General features: G+C 37.9%; 1 protein-coding gene across 2 annotated transcripts in view; it reads left to right on the top strand.

Annotated features, from left to right (window-relative positions):
* LOC149533130 (uncharacterized) overlaps positions 1-26,829 on the top strand; it is a 154,242-nt gene that overhangs the window by 86,807 nt on the left and 40,606 nt on the right. For both annotated transcript variants that reach the window (XM_089805120.1, XM_089805121.1), the window contains 2 exons: positions 5,814-5,960; positions 6,120-6,242. In XM_089805120.1, the coding sequence (XP_089661246.1) occupies positions 5,814-5,960; positions 6,120-6,242 (270 nt within the window). The remainder of the gene's footprint in view (positions 1-5,813; positions 5,961-6,119; positions 6,243-26,829) is intronic.

Raw genomic sequence — 26,829 nt, 5'->3', positions numbered from 1 at the left:
TGAAGTATAATGCGTGGAATGAGATAAAGGTGGGGAAATTCAAGGTGAGATGGCTTAACCCCTATAATGTTTGTGAAGTTGCGGAGAATTAGAGCAATAAAGTTATGGACATTTGATGTGTGTGAGATTTCATATGTTGTGAGTGGGTAAAAGTTGAAGTTGTACTATGAAAGAAGATAGAGGAACGACCTAGTTCAACTGGACATGTCTAGTTAGAGGTAAATAAAATAAAATAAAAATAAAATTAAAAAGAAGATGGAGGAACGACCTAGTTCAATTGGACTCATCGTATGGTGAGTGCACAATATGATTGTCACCATGTAGTGGTAGCACCGTATGGGTGACTATTGCATGGCAGCACCATCTATGGAGGCCACATAGACTTGAGATAAAGAAAAATAGGAGGCCAACAATTTTATAAAAGGACCATACGGCTCCAAAGGCAAACCATAGGCTTAAAAGATCATATGGTGTATGAAAATAAATGTGTAATTGCCAAAGCAATACAAAGAGAGTGTATGGCCCTGACAAGAAAGCATTTCATTCATAACGTGAATGAAGAAAGATAATTCATGACTGTGACAAGGGAAACTAGAACAAAAGACCATATGGGTTATAAAAATATATTAAAATAAAATTTGTGAGACCATATGATACTAATGAGCTGAAAATAAAGTGAAGCCACACATATTTCACCACACATAGTGGTAAGGTTAGAAGACCAAAAAGCTATGACTAGAGGAGAAGGTGGTTGAAGTCCAAAACTAAGATTGTGCAAGCAATAAAGCAACACTTTGGAGGTTGTACAATATCATGATGGAGGGGCAAAGCCCACCATATGACATTGCCAATATAGTCCAAAATTGAAGGAAAGGAAAGATAGAAGCTTGTGAGACCGTGTGGCAATTTAGTCAGAAAAGTGTAAAACAATTAAAAAACAACCATACAATATCCGCATCCAACATAGAGGATCGGGGGTTGGAAGGTTGCAAAATGACAACAAAGGACACGAGAGTAACAACATATTGAAGGGAAAATTCAAAAGAAGAGGCGGGAAAGAGAAAACCAATAAACTTGTGTGGCATAGCACATTAAATTTTGGCCACACTATATTGTACAATTGAAAGAGTGGAACATACTCAGCCCATTACTCATTTCAGCATTCTTATTTTCATTGTATAGGCAAACCATTGAGAGTATGATAATCAAAACAATTACGTTGGTGGCAATAGTGTACAACATAGGGTGGATATAATATAATATTTAGAAGACAAATGCTATGTGTAGGACATAGATTTTGGTATTATAATTAATTCTGCAAAAGGGCAAAGGAGATATTTAATAGATTTGGGGAAACAAAAACAAGTTTGGAAGAAGCAGTTACAACTTATGACAGTTGCCGGGGTTGCAACCAGGAAGCTCTTCCATTGAAATGAACAAAGAAAAGCGAGTATTACCATCCGGAGTACAAATTGCATGGAAGATGGATTCACGCAAAAAGATAGTAACACCAATGATGCAAACTCAGAAGGAAGGAGTTACAATGCAAAATATCACATTCGAAGGGTTGAATTGTCTGGAGTGTGGGACATGTTGACAAGAAACTTTGAAGAACCACCCCATTAAAGAAAATTTGAGGCCAACACAGGTGCAATGAGCTATTGAGATGCTAATGTTTGCTATTTGAGATTTTGAGGGGGCATTGCAAATAGTGATAGAAACCTATGATAGGTTTCGACACATGTCCATTTTTGAGTACTTGGGAGATGACACTACACTTTCTTTTTTAACTGTTTGAGTTTATTGGAGTATTTGGCTTTCTCGAGTTTGTGTAGAAAAAGATTGATAGAATGACAAAGAAGATGACTACTAAAGAAAAACAAAGGCTCATGAAGTTGGTGAGTCAAGATTTGACAAAGGCCGAATCAAAGTCGCTAGGGATGGTTAACAAGAGGTAAAGGTTGAAGAAATCCTTTGTTGCGGCTAGTGAATGGAGGTGCCTGATGGATGTCATCAAGAGAAGACTTACAAGCTCTAGGCGAGCCTCAAACATTGCATTACCTCAAATGGCTCTCATGAATGGGCTTGTTAGTACTCACTAACAAATTGGAGGAATTTATGACGTGGCACGAAACATTTCATAGGTCGCACTATGCTATCTAGTTCTTTCTCTAGGCCACGCGCATACAAATACCTACAAACCTATTGGAGGTGAAGTCGAAGGGTCGTGTGGAGCCCTGTCACCCACCCATTCTATATTGTCGATACTTGGACATCTTGGCCACAGGTGGTGTTGAGCAACTTGGTTAGAAGAAGCGACCAAGAGGAGTTGAGTGACACATCATGGGCGAACAAAGATAGTTTCAGGATGATATGTTGAGAGAGTCACCCAACTAAGGAAGAGGCAATGGACTCTAAGATAGGAGTTAGAGCCGCGAACACACCCATAGCCTCAAGTGGTGACACCTTGAGAGTCCTTTTTGCTCTACCACTTTTGTTTGGAGTTGGCCAATTGACTCTGCATACATCATTTGGTGTGATAGTGGCAACAGTTCTAGTGCCAAGGTTTGGGTAGTTGAGGGCCTTAGCTACCCTGACATCTTCGAGTTTGGGGAATACAATGGTCGTCCCTATAGCAGGAGAAACACATCAAAAGCTAGAATTACCTCATGATCGCCCCTGAGGTAGTAGTGCCTACCAAGTGGGCCATGAAGGTGATCAAATGACCAACAACAATAGAGATTGTAGATAGAGACAGATTGGTGGATGTCTTAGAGATGCCAAGAGAGGAGGGAATAGGGGTAGAGATTTTGAAGGAGGCCACCTTGTTCAACTTACACCTATGGTACCCATTGGTCCTCCCCTGCCACACTACAATGCATGCAACCAAAGATTGTCAAGATTGATGATCTCGATGAAGGCAATATGCAGCCTACAGAGTGATGCAGAGCCACACCTTGGAAAACTCAGGAGGAAAAAACTCACTCAACTGAGTTGCTTCAAGGGGCATCTACAACCTCCAAGATCACACACTAAAATCAGATTCAAAACAAAACTTTGAAAATAAATCCCCCAAAATTTCTTCTTGCTGCCTCCGGATAGACCTGCACTCAGACATGAATAACTTTTGAACCAGACAATATTTTCTCAATCCAACTGTTGATATTTTGCGTAACTAGGTTTCAAACAACATATAAAAATTTGAGAGAAATCCAACGGTGCATTTGGGAGATATTACCCATGCACTGAGACTAATTTTCTGCAAACATACTGAATTCGACCCAAAACTAAAACTTTTTAATCTTCTGCAAACTATCAACTTGTTTCCAGTGAGAAGATAAGAAAAATCCGTTCAAGACTCAGACCATCGAAAACTTGCACAAAGACAAAATAAAAAAAACATTCCATATCTCTCCAAATTTGATTCCTGTCTTACATAGCCGACTGGCTCACCCTTTTTCCTATTAAAGGATGTGAAACGTTTTCTTCTTATTTTAGAAAAGAAGAATGTCTTCTATCCAAAAAAAGGATAAGAATCTGAAACGTTTTTTCTACCAATATTAGACAGTTGTTTTCTAAGTCAGGAATATTCCAAAAACTGCCTACTACCTATTATTGGATTCTAAAAATCATTAAACACTCCACCTACGAACTAAAAAAAAACTATTCTAATTTAAGATCCACACACTTGGTCCTAGGTGGCTATATCTGGAGAGCTTATCGAACTGCTACTCTAGGTATGCCACCACATGTAGGACGTTATTACAAACTTCAAAAACTAAAAGCATTTAAAACATAACATTAAATTTCCTATTACATTTTCAACAATGTTGCCTCCTATAGCATTTCTCTTCTCTGACACTGCAGCACAGAGTTGGATATTCCTTAGGTGGAGGATACGACTATACAAGATGTGGAGGATGTTCATATGAAGGATGCCACTATGCAGGGTAAGGAGTCGGAGAGCAGGGTCCCACAACCATTGCTGTTGCAACATGTTGGTACATGAGACTCAAGATAGGGCAAGTGTCATAGAGTAGTTTTTGAGGGTGATGCACAAGCCCTAATGATGGTGGATAAGACAGTGACACACTTGCTAGAGTTTTCTACTGGGAGGTGTACTCAAGAGTTTGAGCAATGTTTTGAGGGTAGAGGATGGCTTACCACAAAAGTGTCGAAGATGTTGGAGGGATGGAGAGTTTAGGAGCCAGTTGGGGAGAGTCAGACCTTTACTTTGACAGGTGGAGTAGGGCTTTAGACAGGTCTACCATGAGCTTCAGAGGGCTGAGCAACACCAAGGGGCATGGGCCGAAGTTGAGTGGGTGGCTGCCATAATAGCTTGGGAGGAGATTGCCACTCAGCTACAAATGGTAGAGGCAAAGTTGGCACAACACAGGGTTGTGGTGATTTCTTTAGAGGAGCAACACCAAGGGTAGGTAGTAGCTCTAGTGTCATATAATTCATGAATTTGCATGTTTGTGTGGGAGCTTTCTTTTGGGTTTTATAATTTTTTTGCCTTTGAACATTTTAGTAAGGTTTAATATTTTCTTTTCTAAAAAAGTTATCTATTTTGATGTGTGAGTTTTGCATGATTTTGTCTTCAAAAAGCACGGGTTGTCGCTTGGAGGGTTTTCTAACTAATTTTTCCCATGAAAAATTATGTTAGTGTTTCAAATTTAGGATTTTCACCGTTTTTTCCTGAAAAAGCTATATGCTCTGTAAACTTTAGTTTCATGGTTTAGTCATTTTTTTTTCACAAAATTAATGGCTTCTTGCTGTCTTTTTTGATTTATAGTGCTCATTTGTGAAGGTCCTTGGAATATTGAGGTATCTTGCAGTGTATTTTGGGGCGTAGTGCTCATCTGCAAAAGTTTTTGGCAATTCCCTCAAAATCGTGGTTTCAGTTTTCTTTCAGTGTCTCTGGCTGTAGGGAGTGATACCTTTGTTTCCCAACGTCATGTTGGATGGATCAACTACTCTCGGTTATTAACATTCTGCATATCCAGGGTCTCAGCAGCAGCAGAGTGTTCTAAAGAGGAACAGCCTTGTTAGCATTTGTGACCCAAAAACCTGTATACTGTGTCTTTTGTAGGGTAATGCGATGATCATTAAGGGAGGGCATTAGAATATTTACCAATTTTTAGTCGACTTTATAGTCTGCTGTTCTTAGCATTTCTTAGTTGCTTTTTTAATAGTCATTTTTGTTTAAGTTGTTGCTATTTTTAGTGCTTCAGTCTTGTAATCTTTATTTAAGGTGCCTTGTTATCCTGTTATCCTCAGTTTAATAAATTGGATTACATCATATTTGAACAGTGTTATTAGTCTTTTTTATTGACAATAACGAGTGTAGGTACTAGCAAAACTTCTCTTACTATTATGTGTATGTCCATCTACAGTTACTAATGACTAGCTAACAACAATCTAATATTTACATTTGTACAATCCTTTGTTCTTTCTATTCCCATTTGGGTTCCCATTATTGCATGGGATTTACAAATGTAAATAGAACTGTGGCAAAGCATTTAAGCACTTTGCAGACTATAAAAAGCTGACAAACAGCATAAACAATGATTACAAGATGATGAAAAAGAGAATAATATTTTGGCATGTATTAGTATTGTTTCAAAATCTTATATGGTCTTGTAAACCTTTGCAATTATTTTACTGTCAGTTAAGCCTAACTATGATGGCTTAATTCATTTTTTTGTAAGCGCTTAATGCATTTATTCTTAATATAAATTATTGAGTATATACTGCTTTACTATTTGTGGTTTTGAACTAACCGTGTCTTAATTTACATATTTTGGTCACAGGTGGCAGCACTCGTGCCTCAGATGGAACTAGATGGTAAAATGGGTGATGATCACATGAAATCACAGTCAATAATGATGACTCAAGCCTTGCGTCAATTGGCTTCACCTTTATCTCTTTCCCAAACTGTTCTAATTTTCCTTAATCAGGCAAGAGGGACATTTATAATATTTTCCTGAGATGTTATTTTCATTGGTTGGGATCTCATAGATCATTAGTAAACTATTAAATGAGCTAAGAAATTCCAAATCATGTCTTCTTGATTAAATGTATAAATATATTTCAACATTTTGATTCTATTCCTACAGGTAAGAATAAAATTCACTCCATTTGGAGGAACTGAAACTACTTCTGGTGGCAATGCTCTGAAATTCTATGCATCAGTCCGCCTAAATATTCGAAGAACAGGGTTGCTAAGAAAAGGAGACAAGGTACATATGATTGCTTTTCCCTTACCATATAGACATGGAATTTTCAACTTTCTAATTTCTTAAACACATTTGTCAATTTCTCAGCTTAATACAAATGATGGGTAACATTCAGGCAAATGAGCATATACAAATTTTTGGTTGATATGCAAGATTTGTTTCTTGATATTTTAATAGCAGGCGGATATTTAGTTACTTTGCTTATGAAAAGAATAGCTGTTACAAAACCTTCCTCTTGTTTCTAATCTGAGAATTTGCTTGAATTGTTTTTTTAACAAACCCCAATGTGTGGTTAAGCATATCAATATTAATGGTTATGAATTGGCTATCTTGTAGAGACAGTTCCTATCTGTTTACCCTTCATCCTCTATAATATTTTCTCTTTTCTCCCATTCACAGTGATTTGGAAATATAAATTCTTTGCATGTAACGTGATGAAACATCCATTTAAATTTATATTTAGACAATGCATAATTGTTTTACGTGCTCATATCAAATGTAACATAACATAAATGTATTTGATATATTGTTAAGATGTTTTTTTGTGACTCAATTTTACTTTCTCAAATGTTAATCTTGATTGGTGCTGCTTGAAGCAGGTACTTTTGGTTATTAGTTTGTTTTCATTAAACCCAAGTGCTAATGCTCTTGATTTCTATTAAAAGTTATTACAACTAAGTAACAACAAATGATTATATTTTTTTCTTTATCTAGGTTTGTTGTGATCATAAGTTTGCTACACGCTTAATCTTAGTGTATGCATAGGGTAAGTCAGCTTGTGTGTACCTTAAATCGTAATTTAAGTCATAATCATTATTATATTGTTATTTAGCTATTTAGGCTGGCCTAGGGCCTATATGTTGTTATTCAAGTCATCTTGGGTGATATCCTACGTATAACTAGGATATATTTAGGATGCAGTGTCTTATATGATCATTAGATAGTGAACTGTGTTCTCATTGAAGCTTTTAGGAGATATCCTGGTGCCTCTTCACAGTGGCCCATTACTCTTAGCTGTTATCAAGTATTTGTAGAATATTTCATATTATCGTCTTGTTTTATGCAAATTAATTCACAAGTGGTATTAGAGCATGACCTTGTCATTGTGAAGGCAAGATACTTTTTTTTCAATTTTTGAGGACATTTTGGAAAGCATAGATCTGTCAGATTTTGACAAATTTATCCTAATTCTTAGAGAGCTTTTCAACGGCTCATTGAACCTTCTTTAGTCCAAATTTTAGAGAAATTGCAATAGTAATAAAGGGTTTATTGCTGAATCAGGAGTTCTCTACCAAATTTATTTCGGAAGAGCATATATTTTGGGTTTAGGCAAGTTTTTCCCTAATTCTTAAAGGGTTGTCCAAGAACTAAGTTTCCGGTCTTGATTCAGATTTGCATTTGTGGGTTTGATCAAATTTTTTATAGGGTGGGTTTGTGTTCATCCAAACAAAAGCATATAAATATAAAAAATATATACATATGTGCAGCCGAAAATAAGTTTGTAATACACCAGCATGCGAATAGTAAAGTAACATAGCAAAATGCCAAAATACACCATCATATCAATGTTTCATTTCAAAAATAGTAATGTCAAGTTTGACAATCAGCCATCACCGATCAAATATCATTAAAAGTCATCAGTCATATTATCAGCCTCCTATTGTGGCAAATCAAAAGCACAAATAGTGCGATTGGCATCAGTACTTGCAATCTCAGCCTCAGGACCAACCTCAAGATAGCTAGGCAGCTCATGTTCATTGTCAACTCCAAGTGCACCAAGGTGAGCAATTGAATCATCCTACTCTACATGCTTTGGTTCAACATCCTAATGCCTTACCTCCCCTTTTTTGTAGGTATTTTCTTTGTATGTTAGGAGCTTCAAGTTTGAATGCACATAGACCAAGTCTTCCACTTTCTTTTACTATGGTCTTGTTGTGAGGTCTTTGCACCATCGCCCCATGAAACATGGGAACCCTCTCTTTTCATTGCAGTCTTTATTTTATTTGAATTCTTGCACAACAAGTCGAATAGAGACACAGGTTAAGGCAACTCATCGAGAGACAACATGTTGAAGGGTTGTTTGAAGGGGACCACGAAGGTGTCACAGAGGGTGCCCATGTGGGTGCCATGGGAGGTGTAGTAACTAAAGGGGAATTGTGCGGTTCACCAGAACATCGGCAAATAAGAAGTAGCGAGGAGTTGGTTGAAGAGACACGACAGAGGCTAAGTTTGATTGAGGAAATGAGAGAACAATTCATACACTTATCGTAAACAAATGAAAATAGTACCGTCGTCATCGTAAACAAATGAAAATAAAAATGAAAATTGCCTTCACTTTCCAAGTTCATGGCTCGGTCGTACGCGTTTGCATATGATGACGGCGATACTATTTTCATTATCTTCTAGAGAGAGACATTTAATCCCTCGACGAACCATCTTTTCTTCAATTCGTCCGCTAGCTGAGTTGCCATTCTCCCAAGTAACTCTTTGAGCCTATGGTTATATGCACATACAATCTCCTCCTTCCCTTGCTTCAAGTTGTATATTTCTGCTACTACTTCGTTATCGTCTCGAAGCAGTTTGAATTATGCTTCGAACTCCTTCCATAGATTGTCCCATGAACTCACCTGAGTACCAATCCACCGCAATTCCTCGAAGGGTCGCTAGAAATTGTTGAACCCATTCGTCTTATCTGAAACCCCATTCATGGTCCAAATGGTTTCACATGTACGACAGTGTTTGATGAGATCCTCCTTCCCATCACTAGTGAATTTTGGCAATTTTTGTTTTTGGGACATGTTTCCTTTGGTCGTCTGTTGTGGAGTGACTGGTCCTGTTCCCAAACTAGTAGGGTTGGATGTTGGCAGGTTACCTTGACCACCGTGCGGTGTCACTCCGACACTCCTTGCCTCGGTGTCCTCTTCCCTTGCCTCTTCTCTCCCTTTGTCTTGGGTTAACCTTACTTTACCCTGCTCGGGGTGCGAGATAAGTTTATGAATTGTTCTCTCGTTTCCTTTATTAAATTCAGCCTTTGTCGTGTCTCTTCAAGCAACTCCTCACCCCTTCTTATTTGCCGATGTTTTGGTGAACTATAGAGTTCCCCTTAGGTTATTGCACCTCCCATAGCACCCACGTGGTCACCCTCCATAACACTTCCGTGGTCCCCTTCAGACAACCCTTCAACTTGTTGTCCCTAGGCAAGTTGCCTTAACCTTTGTCTCCGTTCGACTTGTTGTGTAAGAATTAAAGCCTGGTGTGTGGCTTGCGGGGCATCTGGTTGCTCCTTCCTATTTCCATCTTTGTTTAATAAGTTAGACATCAATTCAAACATCATAATAAAACACAACACTTTTTATTAATATATTTCTCTATACAACATGGGTTGACATTGCGACCTTGTCATTAGAGATTTACAAGTGTCCTTTTATTCTTCTTTCCCATGACTTAAAGCTCATGGGTTGGTCCTCTATTGGGTCCCATCACGTTCTTCCTCCCCTCGATGATTGTTTTCAGCAAAGTTCCGCAAAATCTGTTGGCGGTGTTGTTCCTACTTAGTTTCCTCCCTTCATCTCGTATGCGCGATGGATGCTTGTGCGAGTAGTTGGGGAAGGTGATGTAAGAGTCTGTTGGTTGTGGGGCTCACGTTTAGGGTGTCACACATAGTGTCTTCGGCAACTTCCCCGTGTATGACATCCCTTCGTACAAATGTTTCGATAGCTGCCCAAAACAAAATATGAAAGTTATTCCATTCCCTTCATTGCATCCCAAATTCAATTGGCAACGACGGCAATGTTTACCGTCACGGGTAAATTTAATGCATGCTATGAAAGTAATAAAGCATAACACGGAAATAAGATAACACAATGTTTTAGGAAACATTACTGCTCATTTAATTAATAATCATTCCTGTATATCATATGAAAATGTTCTCAAGAGTTCTGATGGTATCTATTCTTGTTCAAGAGAATGTACATATAGCATCCGAAGGGTCGTGACTCAACCGTTGCCTTCTAACTTCCTTTGGTAATGGACACTACCTAACACATAATCAAGTATTTAACTATTCCCGAAGGCCTTTACAAATATTACTGGCAGCAACATTTATATACACTTGCCTAAGTCCATGTTGATTTCTGCTGCACATTAGATGCACTTGCCTAAGTCAAGCTCGATTTCCACTTTTAATCTTAGATTTAAAGTTCACCCAAGTGGAGGATATTTTCCCCTAAGCTGGTGTGAGTTTCCACCAAACAATTTTACATTTGCCTAAGTGGCCTTGCATTTCCACTAAATGAATTTTGAATTTGCCTAAGTCATGGGTGGTTTCCACTTGCTGCATAGTGGTTTTGCCTAACTTGGTAGCAGTTTGCACTTGACGTTTGATGGTTTTGCCTGAGTGGTGGTTTCCACCTATCATTTGTGTTGATACATAGTAGCTTTGGTCCGATATAAGGATGATAGTTTGTATTGATTATATACAATTGTGCATGTATGTATGTATGTCAGTTCACTATGTGAACTGGCATACATACACATTTCTTGTGCTCAATTAGAATAATCATTTCAAATACCTTGGAGATAAAACTATCATTCTCGTATTTAATGGAAACACTATGCATCTTGACAGATCAAGTATACTGCAATCTGTACGAGCAGATTCTAATATTATTTAGCTTCTCTTGGCATAAATCGAGCAATGATCATAAGCATTCATAGAACAGATCAAGTTTATTAATGTTGAACCACAGAATGGATCGAGCAATGATCTATCAAATTATGTGCAGATCGGTGACTTAACAAATAATATTTGGTTAAGTAATAACTAATCAGGGTTATGCTAAGCATTTGTTTGTTGTGAAAAGCCATTTCATGAGCGGACATGTCTCCACAACATGGAGCCACGTCCTCTCATGACATATCTCCTGAAGATAATATATACTCATGCTTATAGACCAAGAGAGGCATCGAAATTTATTAATGCTCTCTCATTTGGTGTTCTGTGATTCCAGACTTGAAGAAAAATCTATTACTCGGTATTATATTTATATTCCATTGTCAATGATATACATATTTCCTTAAGAACAAATTCTGATCATATCTTGCAAGTAGTAAGATGAGATTAGTACATCGCAATCCGAAAATTAAAAGACATCTATCAGTCTGGTAATAAATTTAATTTACATTCACATGGTATCAGAGCCTCGTTAAGGAAGATCCAAATTAAATTTGAGATATCCGATTACTCACCATAATATTGCAGTCACATCTCATTCTTCATAATGTCAAGTGCAATGAGATTCAAGGATAGATGTCGCAAAGATTGTTGTGATGTTGGCATTGGGATGGATTGCAGGATATTTGTTGGAGGCAGCAAAGATGGAGATGTCGTATCAGCACTTTTTCAACCATGAAAATCAACGAGCTGAAAGATTGTTATTGACAAAGTCTAACACAGCCGACGGGATTAGTTAGTATCCAAAAGGTTGCGTGACGGTTGAGTCACTCCTACAGGATATATATTTATATCGTCCGATTGAACTATGGATCATCATTATTGTATTCGTGATTGTATACTTTGCTTATATGAATAAAGTACTATCTTCTTCTGTATCATTTCTAGTCTCTAAATGCTATTCATTTACCCTGTTCGGTAAACATTTGGCGCCGTTGCCTAATTCATGACGTTGCAACACAGGACATTTTATATGTCCCATTACGCCATTGGATTGTTCCTCGATGGTACGACATGAATGATCCCCTTTGACAAGCTGGAGGTCAAGCCTGGTCCATGTGTTCCAGGGGAGCCCCCATCATGTAGTGGAAACATTTAGAGACACTAGGTGGGCAGAAGTGACCTAGGTAGGAGTTAAACGCAGGCTCGGAACACGGGAATATAGATAGCGGCCGACAGGAGACATCATTCGACGATACCAGTGAGACGAATGAAGAGGAAGAGGACATGGAGGATGACGAGGAGGTCAAAGTAATCACGATGACATTGCTACTATTCCCATGACTTGCCCTCTTAGCGACATCTCATTTGGCCCCTATAGGCATGCATATTCTTGGTTTTGGATAGAACAAATAGCCCATAGTTATGACTCCCGTTACTGTAGCAGCTCAACCAATCCTTGGAGGGATTTCAGAGCCTACAACCATTTCAAAGGCAGTGGTTACATTACAGACAGAGCCTCATCCATCGTCATCTATAGCTTTACTAGAAGAGGTGATGGCGATACTAGCGGAGCAAGAGGTACTTGAGAGTTCGAGGGCACCATAGGTTCGATTGGATGTAGTTGGTTTAGATGTTGTGGTCACTATAAATTTTGCATTATTGGTCATCAATGAGGGCACTAGTAGGGCGAGTACAACACAAGACTTGAGTGCATATTTGAGTTAGAGGTTTAGACCAATAGCACGGACATCTATTATTCTCTTGCCTATGAGAGAAGTGTCTCGGGAGGTGGATCCTATAGTTTCATAGGAGGAGAGTCACCCCATTGGTGCAGTCGAGCTACCACCTTCACCTTCGACAGATAGCACTGCTGATGTAACAGTCACTTTTCTCGGGCCTTAACTAACAACTAACATATCAAAGAAATTCAGTTATTAATTCATATTCATAGGAAGACAGTTATATCAATTATGTTCATTTGAATGAGATTAATGGTTACAATCACTTAAATGGAAATCTGATAATTAACAATTGAAGATACCATCAATGAATTTACCAAGGAATTTAAAATCAACATATCGTAGAATTCAAAATTGAAAACCGTCTAGGTATGCTTCTGCAAAACCCAGGTTAGTCCATAAAATACCTCTTAAGGAACAAATAGCTATACTACTTTATCGTAATGACAAATACCAATATATCATCTAGGGCATTAAATACCACTGTATAAAATAGGGCATCAATTACCACTGGATCATTTAGGGCATCACATACCACTGTATCAATTAGGGCATCTATTACCATTGGATCATTTAGGGCATCACATACCACTATATCAATTAGGGCATCAATTACTATTAGATCATTTAGGGCATCATATACCACTATATCAATTAGGGCAATAACATTCAGTTAGGAAAATACGCTCATATTCATTATTCAAATAAATAGAAGACTGAAATATTAATCCATCAGATAAACCTATGTTCTGCATATAGATATATTCCATGTCTAGTTGGAAGATCAACCGATCTAACTGGTTGCCAATTACGTTGATGACAAGAGTTGCTTTTATTTAAAAGAATAACTGAAAACGATGATATAACTCAATCCATCTTAACTTCTACTTGAATAAACATCATAAAAGTAAAATACCTGTTACCAATAAATGTTTGAATGCTTAACTTATCTTTGTCTGATGCATGTCCCAACATCTTGTGGAGAGGGGAAACATTGTCAGGGGCTTAACCATCCAACCATGGACCTTAAACTTATTCCCACACTTTCTCTAATTAGAAAGACCCTCCCTACTCGGAATAGACATAGAACACCATGTTAGCCAATGAGCATCTTGGTACTTAATCCCACCACTCGACTTTGACAATAGGATAAATTAAGTGGACATGCATGAGCTATTTAATGATTCTTTTAAAAGTAATAAATTCATTGAATCGCTTCTGATTTTGGTTTCATGTTCTTGTTCTTGGCTATCTAGCCGGGTGAGTTCTAGGTGTTAAATCTCAGAGTAATTCAACTTCTTCACTTAACTTCAGCTGGTGAAAAGAATACTATAATCTCATTACTGTCACAATACAATTCCTATGACTTGAGAACTTCTTAAGAATTTACAAGAAGGTAGATTGAATATGAAGTCCGACTGGAAACAAGAGGCATCTTGGCATAACAAAATATATTTGATTCAGACTTAATCATGGAGCAAATGGACTCATCAAATATGCTATGCGATATGTAGTCAAACAATGAGACATTGAATTAATTCTTACATTTGCAATTTCGAGTGTGTCAAAATAAAACAATATGAAATGGGAGAGCTGACCACATAACCTGATCACTAAAGTATGAAGTTTGGCTTGATTTTCCATATAGTCGGCTCTTCTGATATATGTATCCAAATGCATAGGTTTGATCAGATAAATGGCTATGACTCGGAATAGTCCTTAATCCAAATGTAGCGAATAAAAAGATGAATAAAAGAGGGAGTAGAGGTAAAAGTGCAGAACTTAGGTTTTTGGTTCTCCCCAACTTGTAAATAAAAGAAGGCATTCAAAAAATATAAAGGCTTCCAAGAAGCCGTGACTCTTTGAGCAGTTATAAAAAGGAAGAAAAATCAACTTCTTGAATTACCGATAAAAGATGCTAAGTGTACATTTTTTCCTCTTATAAAGATAAATAATTATGAGGAAGAATTCAAAGGTTACTAACTCAAAAAGGATAATTATTAAATTATACCTATATATATTTGCACACACACACACACACACACACACACACACACATATATATATATAAAATTTCGAATGGTAACATTATATTATTATCATTTGTCCAAGGTCATACCTACTAAGGTATGCATATTTGAATACGTGTATTACTTGGAAGATTATTTTATCTTCATATCTTCTCAACAGCGATATGAACTTTTTAAATTGAGTAAAAAATTGGGATGTAACAGCTGAGAGGATGTTAGAGGCATTTGAGACAATGATGGGCACACAGGAGTAGCCCACATTAGGCCCATTCATAGCCATGGGGGAGGAGTTAGAGGCATACTTGGCTGACATGGTGACTCGAGGTCGTTAAATGGTGATTTCTACACAGGCACGTGCACTGGAGATAGTGGTGCAGGAGTTGGAGTAGGTTCTATCCTTCATGCGAGTCAATTGCCTAGTTGCCTTTATAGTATGCTTTGAGGCACAAGGTGTTAAAATTATAACTCTGGTCACATACTGGTTTGAATGTGCAGATTGCACAGACCTTAGCATTGTTAAAATATCTTATGAAATGTCTAGAGTATATATTGTTCCTTCTAGACATGATTGGCATCCCTTCTAGTAATTAAATGGGTTAACCTTAACTAGTTTTAGTTAAGTTTGTTTACATGTTATTTACTTCGACTGGGCGACGATCTTGAGGAGACATTCTAGGCCAACCTGGATAGGGTCGTCCCTTCTAAGGACATGCCCCTTTGGTATGGTATTTAGGTAGGGTGTTGTTGAAGGTTTAAGGACACAAAACATAGAAGTCTGCTCCTTAATCAACACTACCCTAAGATAACTTGCAGAAATTAAAAGCAATTCCAGAATTATATTTCTTCATTTCAACAAGACTGAACATTGAAGATTATCTACAACAAGCATGATAAAGGTACAGTCTAAGTCTGATTCAAGTTCAAAATTTGCAAAAACTTTACATGGCATCAGAGCTTTGGTAGTTGAACTTAGGCTCTGCAAATTAAATAATCAGACTTGATATATATCTAGCATCATTCTCCTATCTTCAATGATATACACAATTAGACCTGAGGACAGGTTTGATGGGAAATAACACTTTGATGCTTGGAAATTCAGAATCATGATGATTCTTGAAGAAAATGATGTAAAACAATTTGTTGATTCAGCATCTAGACAACCTACTGTTGAACCTTATAAAACTATCTAGAGTAAAGGAAATAGGAAAGCCATTCAAATCATATTAGATGGAGTGAAAAATGGTATAGTATCCATGCTAACGAAACATCAAACAACATTTGATATGATGAATGCATTACCGAATGCACACGAGGTTAACAATGCAACTAGAGTTCTCGTACTAAAAAAGCAACTAAATGACATACAAATAAAGAAGGGAGAATCGATGAATTCTTACTTCCTAAGGGTTACCAGCCTAAGAAATGAACTTGCAAGTATAAGAACCATCATTAATGACACATAACTAACACTGATGGCTATAGATAGATTACTAGATTCATTGGAAACATTCACACAAGGAGTAACTGCCAGAGATAATCTTCTTGACTTCAATAGACTTAAGGGAGATTGTCTTCAGGAAGAATCCAAAAAACTTAAGAAAGGAGGAAAATTGAAAACATATATGAAGAACTTCATGTTCTTAATACAAATTCCTATAAAGGAAAGAAGAAGAACTTCAAGAAGAAAATGGGTAATCAAATGAATGACAAACCTAAGAAAGATTTATCCAAAATAAAATGTTTTAGATGTGAAAAGTTTGGACACTACAAATCTAATTGCCCTAAGAATTCTAAACAACAAGTGAGCTGTACAAACATTACTAGGGAAGAAGATAACTATGATCCTGAGAATCGTGTATAGTATTCAACACTATCAAATGAAATCTCAAGTAAAGCATGGGTGATTGATAGTGGATCATCTCGACATATTACAGGATACAAAGAAGCACTAGACTCTATATTAGAAAAGGTTAAAGGTGAAGTCACCATTTGTGATAATTCAGCATATTTCGTCAAGGGAATTGGAAATTGCACCTTGAAACTAAAGTCGGGTAGTTCTCTTCTTCTCAAAGGAGTACTCTATGTACCAAGAATAAAAAGGAATCTAATCTCGGTTACAACACTTGAAGATGATAGACATAATGTTGTATTTATGGACGGTAAAGTCATAACCTGGGCTAAGAAATCCTCATTTAAGAAAGCACCATTGATTGGTAAAAAAAAAAGGGTATTTGTTTGAATTAAATTCAGAACCTAGTTGACTTATTCAATCCTTAATTCATGAAGCTGCTGATATAAACAAAATATGGCACAAAAGGTTAGTTCATCTAAATTTGAAAACCTTATCAACTATGGAGAAGATGGTTACTGGTTTACCTAAACTGAATAATGATCACTCAAGCATATGCAAAGGATGCACTCTGGGTAAGAACACCAAAAGTCCATTTCATGATAGCACTAGAAAAACTAACAATTTTTGGAATTAATCCACTCAAATTTATGTGGACCTATGTCTGTTCCTTCTCTTGGAGGATTCTAGTACTATATACTTTTTATAGATGAATTCTTTAGGAAAACTTGGATTTACTTCTTAAAATGCAAAGAATCAAAAGAAATCTTGAAGAGATCTAAAGAATTTAAAACCTTAACTGAAAATTTATCAGGACAGAAAATTAAAACTCTTAGGACTGATAATGGAGAGGAATACACCTCAGATTTGTTTAAAAAGTTTTATAAAGGAATATGTATTAGGAGGGAGTATACCGTTCCTTATAGCCTGCAACAAAACGAGGTAGCAGAAAGGAAGAATAGAACAATTATAGAAGCTGCAAGAGCTATGATATTTGATCAAAATCTAGAATATTATCTTTGGGCAGAGGCATCTTGTACTGTTGTCTATATTCAAAATAGAAGTCCTCAAAGCATAACCATTCTCATGAATTCATGATAAATCGCCATTTATTTGCAATAAACGGTTAACCAACATGTCATCTATGTGGACCTATGTCTGTTCCTTCTCCTGGAGGATTCTAGTACTATATACTTTTTATAGATGAATTCTCTAGGAAAACTTGGATTTACTTCTTAAAATGCAAAGTCAGAAGAAATCCTAAAGAGATTTAAAGAATTTAAAACTTTAACTGAAAACTTATCAGGACATAAAAATTAAAACTCTTAGGATTGATAATGGAGGGGAATACACCCCATATTTGTTTAAAAGGTTTTGTAAAGAAACATGAATTAAGAGGGAGTGAACCGTTTCTTATAACCCACAACAAAACAGGGTAGCAGAAAGGAAGAACAAAACAATTATAGAAGCTGCAAGAGGTATGATATTTGATCAAAATCTAGAATATTATCTTTGGGCAGAAGCCTCTTGTATTCTTGTCTATATTCAAAACAGAAATCCTCACAGCATAACCATTCACATGAATTCATGATAAATAACCATTTATTTGCAATATCATCATAACGGTTAACCAACATGTCATTTTGATATGAAATTATAATGATTAATCATCTTACCATTTCACATGATTATAACAAATTTCAACTGTCAACCGACTTCACGTCAAACCTCAACGGCTATATGAACATTTTAAATTGGGTAAAAAATTGGGATGTAACAGCTGAGAGGTTGTTAGAGGCAGTTGAGACAACGATGGACACATGGGAGTAGCCCACATTAGGCCCATCTACAGCCATGGGGGAGGAGGTAGAGGCATACTTGGTTGACGTGGTGACTTGAGATCGTCAAGTGGTGATTTCTACATAGGCACGTGCACTGGAGACAGTGGTGCAGGAGTTGGTGCGGGTTCTATCCTTCGTGCGAGCCAGTTGCCTAGTTGCCTTTATACTATGCTTTGAGGCACGAGGGTGGTCTCATTATATATTATATTGCATGGAAAGTCCAAAAATCTGGAATTATATATTAGTTTCCTCTCGACTGCACTCTGCATCGTCATTTTAGTATGTCCATAATCCACGATTATTATCTCTTAAGTTCACGTCTTAATATATACTTTTTGAAAGACAAACCTCTAATATCTTACAATGTTTTTGAAGACATGACTCAGGTGTGTGAAGTCAGATTGAACTTACATGAACAGGAATATTATTTCCCATATTAATATTGGCACTCAACTGCAGGAGCCAATAACACTTCATAGTTTATGGAAAATAATTGGTTTGTAGGATCTTCCGTTAAGCGGCAAGGCTTTCTTCAAAGGAACTTAGCTTTGATACCATGTATTTTTGAGAGGATTGCTGCAAATGTATTGGCATTGCCTATTTGGTATGTGATTTCAAAGGGCAGCGATCCCTCTTATTTTTTTTTGTGGATGAGACATGGAGAGACATGTCCCTTCATGGGACATGTCTATTCATTATTATAATTAATAGAACAATTGATAATTTAACTTCATATATATATATATATATATATATATATATATATATATATCTTCACTTTAGTCTCATGGGTTTATCCAACAGAAGCTAACAAACATCAACATGCGTCCCCGTGTTACATTTTATTAAACATGAAATTAGACAAAGATTGAAGAACAATAAATTACAGTTGGCAAATCAGACCTTTATGGTTTAAAATGAAAAATGGTCAAAATGGGCGAAGTCTTCACATTACGGGATAATAACCAAGACTTCTAAACCTGAAAATTTGAATATGTGTCTTGTTTATAGGCTCTATGTAAACATGTTTTGTTTTTATTCAAATGATATCAAAGTTTACAATTTTCAAGTCCAAAGGGGTATATTCATAAGTCTTGTTTGTTATTACTATCATGTTCTTAATCTGGGGTAAAATTTAAAATACAAAAATATAATATAAAGTGTTGTGTGGCAGATTGATAAATGACTAGAGCTAATGAAGGTTGAAGTTTTGAAACAAAAATCTGAAGTACCCAAAGATGGGACGAGCTCAAGTTAACAAAGACCAGCACAATTCAAATATGATCTACAAGATATGCTTTTGGAGAAATACTTCACAACCAAATGGAAGAAAATCAATGATAACAATCATGACCCCATATAGCATGAATTCAATAAGGTATAGAATGTTCCAAAAATAATCCATCACTGTGGACAAAGAAGATAATGAAAAGTGGCATAGCTCAATTAGCTGCATTTCCTCCTTCCAAGCAATGGCCCAAGCTGATAGTTGAGTACACTGGGAGATATGATATTGACACAAGACAAGTACTTGCTCCTAAATGAAGTTCTGTGGTTGCATTTGCACCAGATGACATAAGGGCAACATTCAATATCCCTCATTATAAATATAGCATAATCAGAACACAAGAGTTTGCTATGAAAGGTTTTGATTAAAGGGAGAGTGATTACACCACCTTTGAGAATCAAGGAGGCACAATACCAAGTTACCAAAGTTGACCAAGGTAGACTTGTTAGAAGAGATACGTGATCTTATAATCATGTTAAATCGAGTGATGACATGTCTACAAGGAATACTAGTTGAGCCCAGTGGTGCTATTTCATAGAGAGCATCATCCACAAAAGTGAAAAATTTAATTGGGCAATTGTGATTAGTGACAACTTGGATATGTAATTAAGAACCACGATGAAATGTAAAGTGTTCTACACGAGGTCATACATAACCTACATGATGCTATGTGTGTAGAAGTACAATGGATTGCAATGTTTGGGTGTAGTTGAAACATAATCGAGACAATACATGATGTACAATTGTTATCCACAATTGGAACTTCAAAATAAGGATGGGTTTAAGAAAGCAAATGATGCTTTCACGATGCACACAATAAGAGTACTACAAGGCACTCCGTACAAGAGATTATCAAAAGAAGTAGAGGAGTTTGTAAAGATGTATGGGTCATGGTATGCTTAGTACCAAAAGTTTACCTACATCTGTGTGCTTGGGAGTACAGTATGCCAAATCAAACTTCCAAGGTTTCCATTGAGTAAGCTTGTGCCCTTGGAGGTTACAAGATGGTGACATATGACAAGAGTGAAAAGCATAAGCATGGGCCAAGAATTACATTCCCACTCAGTCTTGGAATGGAATCTTGGCCATCTCTTCTTGTAGCAGAAGCAATAAAGAGGGAATTTGAACATATGGAAGACGATACCATTTAGGTCCATGCGATCAAATCAGAAGAGCCTATGGAGTAATGATGGGGACACAACCCAAGAACAGAATGGACACAACAGAAAAAGGGAAATTGTATTAACTGAAAAATAAGCTAGTACATTCAGTATAGAGAAAATAACTTCAAAACATGCCAGAAGGGCTTACAATAGCATAAATGTGGAGATAATTTCTCCTTTCAGTACCTCCTCTCAAACTCCACTCCGAACTGCCTTTTACAATGCCAGAAATCTCCTTAAATAGACCCCGGAGGGTTAAGGACTAGGAATACATTCTAGAAGGTGCTAGTAGGCATCCACCGACCTAGAAGTCGGCGCAAATCTAGAAGAATCCAGAAACGGTAACCGAACTTCCGGGAGGCATAACTTTTGAACCGTAGCTCCGATTGACGAACCGTTTACATTTCCGGAAAGCTCTCGAAGCGCTCTATAGCCCTATGGACCAGCTTCGCTCGTCCCCCATTTTTCGGCCCTTTTCGAGGTCATTTAATGCCCCTAACTTGACTTTGAAGCATTCTTAGGAGGTCTCCAAAACTCGAAAAACTGCAATAACTTTCAAACCGTGAGGCATTTTGACCTGATTCTTTTTCTGGAATGCTCTAAATCACAATTACATTCATCTGGCCAATTCACACCTTCTAGTTTACCAAAATGATGGCCCAATTACATGCTCCTATTTTTTCGGGATTTACTAGCACACTGATAGTGGAATTGTGAGAGTTGGAACCTTTATTTGACCCAAATGGGTGTCCAAAACTGAAAACACATGAAACAGAAACTAAGTCTAAGTACATTTTTTTTGGGTGACACAGGATTGCCCTTATACCTCTGGATGCTCCTGCATCAGACACCCAGGGTAGATTGAAAAGTGACCCTGTCACTTTATGAATGGTAGAGGAAATCCCAAATGGGAAACCTCAGCTGGTGAAATCCAAGTTGAGTCATCGATCGGTCGTCCTTTCCATTTGACCAAATACTCTTCATACTGCCTATTTCTGGTACTCCTACCCACACGATGATCTAGAATGTCTTTTATCTCCTCCTTCTTAGAAGCAAGAATTGGACATGGCTCTAACACCAACTCCTCATCTGCACCATCATCATGATACTCTGTTAAATCTGCAATGTTGAAAATGAGAGAAATGTGAATACCATCTGGCAGCTCCACCTCGTATGCATTTCCTGAGTCATCTTTCTTCAGAATTTTGCAGGGGCCAAATTTCTTCATTTTCAACTTGTAAGTACCGACTGGAAATCTCTCTTTTCGTAAGTGCACCATGACTAAATCTCCTACGTGGAATTCCTTATGTCTTCTCCTTTGATCAGCCCTAGCTTTATACTCTTGATTCATCTTGGTAATGTGTGCTTGAACCTCCTCATGTAGACGCTTGATATGTTCAGCAAATTCCTCAGCTTCAGCACTTGTCCTCTCCCCTTGCTCTATCTTCCCCAATTCTGGTGCAGTCCTTGGGCTATTCCCATATACAATTTGGAATGGTGATTTTCCAATACTCATATTTATAGAGTTATTGTAAGAAAACTCGGCTTGTGGTAGAATCAAATTCCATCCTTTGGGCTTATCCCCAACTAAACATCTCAGCAAATTGCCCAGACTTCTATTTACCACTTCTGTTTGGCCGTTAGTTTGTGGGTGATGCGTGGAACTGAATTTCAAGTCTGCTCTCAACTTTTTCCACAATGTCCTCTAGAAATACCCCACAAATTTAGTATCTCTATCAGAAACTATACTCCTTGGAAGACCATGTAGTCTTACCACCTCTTTGAAAAACAAGTCTGCAATGTGGACAACATCATGAGTTCTGTGGCATGAAATGAAATGTGCCATTTTGGAGAACCTATCAACCACCACGAATACTGAGTCATTACCCCTTTGTGTCCTTGGCAATCCAAGAACAAAATCCATACTTATGTCCTCCCATGGCCTTGATAGAACAGGCAATGGCTGATATAAGCCAGTATTGCGACTAAACCCCTTCGCAACTTGACAAACCTGGCAACTCTGTACAAACTTCTTCACATCCTGTGAAATTTGAGGCCAAAAATAATGTTCTCTAAGAATGGCAATGGTCTTATCTCGACCAAAATGTCCTGCCATCCCTCCACTGTGTTTCTCCTTAATCAGATTTTCCCTCATGGAACTCGGAATGCACAATTGACTACCCTTTAACAACATGCCATCCTGAATTAAATAGTCTAACCACTTCGTTCTATCTACAACAACAGGTTCTTTACAAGCTTTCCATGCTTCAGCAAAATCAGGATCCTCGGGGTACAAATTCTTGAGTTCATCAAACCCAACTACTTCAACTTGCATTATTGTAAGCCACAACTGTCTCCTACTTAGTGTATCTGCAACCCTGTTAGATTTTCCACTTCTATGCTTCAACACAAATGTATAGCTCTGCAAGAACTCTACCCACTTCATATGCCTCTGATTGAATTTACCTTGGCTATTTAGGTACTGTAATGCCTGATGATCAATATACAAAACAAATTCTTTTGGCAATAAATAATGCCTCCATTTCTTTAAGGCCTGAACTATTGCATAGAACTCTTGATCATAAACAGAATACTTCTTCTTTGCATCATTCAATTTTTCACTAAAATATGCAATAGGCGTACCTTCTTGGCTTAATACAGCCCCAATAGCGCTGCCACTGGCATCACAATCCACCTGGAAAACCTTTCAAAAATCTGGAAGTGCCAACACAGGTTGTTCTGTTATTTTCTTCTTCAGCAATTCAAAACTTCTTGCAGCTGTTGTAGTCCATTTGAACTCTTTTCTATCCCCTCTTATTGTATTAGTTAGGGGTGCACATATGCCACTGAAATTCTTAATAAACTTCCTGTAAAAACTAACCAGACCATGAAATGATCTTACCTCAGTAGCAGACCTTGGAGTAGGCTATTCCAAGATGGCTTTTACCTTCTCCGGATCCATTTTGAGACCTTCGGGTGATATAACAAACCCCAAATAGACTAACTCCCTTTTTGCAAAGATACACTTCTTCAGATTAATTAACAGTTTCTCTTCCCTTAGCCTTTCAAGGACACTATGAATATGCAGTAAATTTTCTTCCAAAGTCTTGCTGAAAATTAAAATATCATCCAAATAGACAATAACAAATTTTTCCAAGAACTTCTTAAGTACCTCATTCATGAGCCGCATGAAGGTGCTTAGGGCGTTCATCAATCCAAAGGGCATGACTAAGCACTCATAAAGACCCTCCTTGGTCTTGAAGGCTGTTTTCCACTCATCTCCTTCTCGAATCTGTATCTGATGATAGCCACTCTTGAGATCTATCTTTGTGAAGTACTGAGCTCCACTCAAGCAGTCCATAAGATCATCCATCCTTGGCAAAGGAAACCGGTACTTGATAGTTATCCTATTTATAGCTCGAGAATCTGTACACATCCTCCACTCTCCATCCTTCTTTGGTGCGAGTACTGCAGGTACTGCACATGGACTCAGGCTCTCTCGAATCAAGCCCTTCCTCAACAGCTCCTGAACCTGTCTATTTAGCTCCTCTGTTTCAGCAGGAGTCATCCTGTGAGCAGCCTTGTTAGGCAAACTAGCTCCTGGAATCAGATCTATCTGATGACTAATTTGCCTTACTGGTGGCAATCCATCTGGAACATTATCAGAGATAATATCTCCAAATTCCCTTAGTAAATCTGAAACTTCAAGTGGTATTTCACTACTACCTTCTTTATCTTTCCTAGGAATCAAAGCATAGCACATATGCTGATGTTTCATGCCATTTAAAAACATCCTTCTATCAACAAGACAAATCCTAGCATTGCTACATACCTTTTCACCTTCCTTTTTCATGGGCTTCAATTTGTGGCGAACTTCATCCTTTGTCAGAGAGTATGTGTTTGCATGCCCATCATGTACTGCATGTCTATCAAACTGCCATGGTCTACCCAACAATAGATGACAAACATCCATCGGAATAACATCACAAAGAACTTCATCATGGTAACTCCCAATTTTGAATTTCACTAAACATTGTTCACTTACCAGGACCTTATGATCATCTTTTACCCAAGCAATCCGATAGGGCTGGGGATGTTTCTCCCTCTTGAGTTTCAGCTTAGAGACCATCTCTTTTGATACCAAGTTATCAGTGCTACCACCATCAATGATCACGTCACAACATTTATCCTCACACTTGCATTTGGTACGAAACAAACTCCTTCGTTGTCCTGGTTCAATCTCACCACTTAGTAGGACTCTTTCATTTACCAAGGTCTCTCCTCTTTCTGCATCCTCTGAATGTGATGATTGTGCATCCTCATCCACATGAGCAACCCTAGCTTGGCCTTTAGCTCTCCTATTTGTCCTTCCTTGTCGTTGAGGGCATTCAAAGGCACAATGACCTTCTTCATTGCAATGGAAACAGGTACCACGGAAGCCGCCTCTTCCTTGTCCATGTCCTCTACCTCTTCCTCTTTGATTTCCAAAGTCTTGATCATGGGAGCAGTTGAAATCCTCATTCCTCTGGTTCCTGCTAGTACCGGCATCTTCATTTTTCTTTTGGGTTTCATTGCGGCCTCCAGATGACCTACCGCTGCCCCTTCTTCTTTGACCGCGCCCTCTTTGTCTTCCTTCAAACCTTTTATTCAGCTTTTCTTCAACTCGTAGGGCAAACTGGTATGCCTCTTCAACGCTGGTCATTCTTACTAGACTTAATTCCTCTTGGATGCTAGGTCGCAACCCACTGATATAACGAGCAACCTTCTCCTTATTTGCTTCTGCATGCCCCGCTCTAATCAAAAGTCGGTAAAATTCCTCTGTATATTCTTGGACTGATCTCCCTGCTTGCTTTAACCCATGCATCTTCTTAAACAAATCAAGCTCGTAGTCCACAGGAATGAACTGCTTTTTCAATTTGTCCACCGTGCGATCCCATCTTGTGATCTTTTCCTTTCCTCTTCTGTTTCTTTCCAATTGAACCTCTTGCCACCAGATTTTGGCATGGCCTTTCAGTTTGGCCTTCGCAAACTTAACCCTATCTGGGTCCCTGATATCCTCATACTCAAAGTATTCTTCCAGTTCATTGATTCAATCAATCAACTCATTTGGTTTCAAATTTCCTGAAAATACACCCACTTCAATTGTGGGTCTTTTCCCAAACTTTGTAATGGCCCTAAAAAGCCTTTCCTCTGCATGATTTAGAACTTCTCCGTCAAATTCCCCTTCTGGTCCAATTTCGTCTTCTTTGTTGTCATCTTCACTTTCATCCCTTGCGGCCACAATTGTTCCACTACGAAGCTCCTCCTGCAATGCTTGTACTTGCCTTTGGAGGGCTCTAACCTCCTCAGGATTAATAGCTCTGGCCCTTCCGCCACGTTCTCTTCGTGGAGGCATCTTCTTAACTCAAACCCACAACCACACAGTCTTGGTGCAAACTGCCTCACAGTCGGCGCTCTGTCTACACACTCAGGAAAACCAGCTTTGATACCACTTGATGGGGACACAACCCAAGAACAGAATGGACACAACAGAAAAAGGGAAATTGTATTAACTGAAAAATAAGCTAGTGCATTCAGTACAGAGAAAATAACTTCAAAACATGCCCTAAGGGCTTACAATAGCATAAATGTGGAGATAATTTCTCCTTTCAGTACCTCCTCTCAAACTCCACTCCGAACTGGCTTTTACAATGCCAGAAATCTCCTTAAATAGACCCCGGAGTGTTAAGGACTAGGAATACATTCTAGAAGGTGCTAGTAGGCATCCACCGACCAAATAGAAGGCTCCAGAAGCTGCGTTAGAAGTCGGCGCAAATCTAGAAGAATCCAGAAATGGTAATCGAACTTTCGGAAGGCATAACTTTTGAACCGTAGCTCCGATTAACGAACTGTTTACATTTCCGGAAAGCTCTCGAAGTGCTCTATAGCCTTATGGACCAGCTTCACTCGTCCCCCATTTTTCGGCCCTTTTCGAGGTCATTTAATGCCCCTAACTTGACTTTGAA

Source organism: Cupressus sempervirens, chromosome 10, assembly GCF_028749045.1.
Source record: "Cupressus sempervirens isolate cs-2001-9-10 chromosome 10, ASM2874904v1, whole genome shotgun sequence".
Classification (NCBI taxonomy): Eukaryota; Viridiplantae; Streptophyta; class Pinopsida; order Cupressales; family Cupressaceae; genus Cupressus; species Cupressus sempervirens.
The sequence above is the reverse complement of the archived record's forward strand: the minus strand, read 5'-3'. Positions and strand labels throughout refer to the sequence as shown.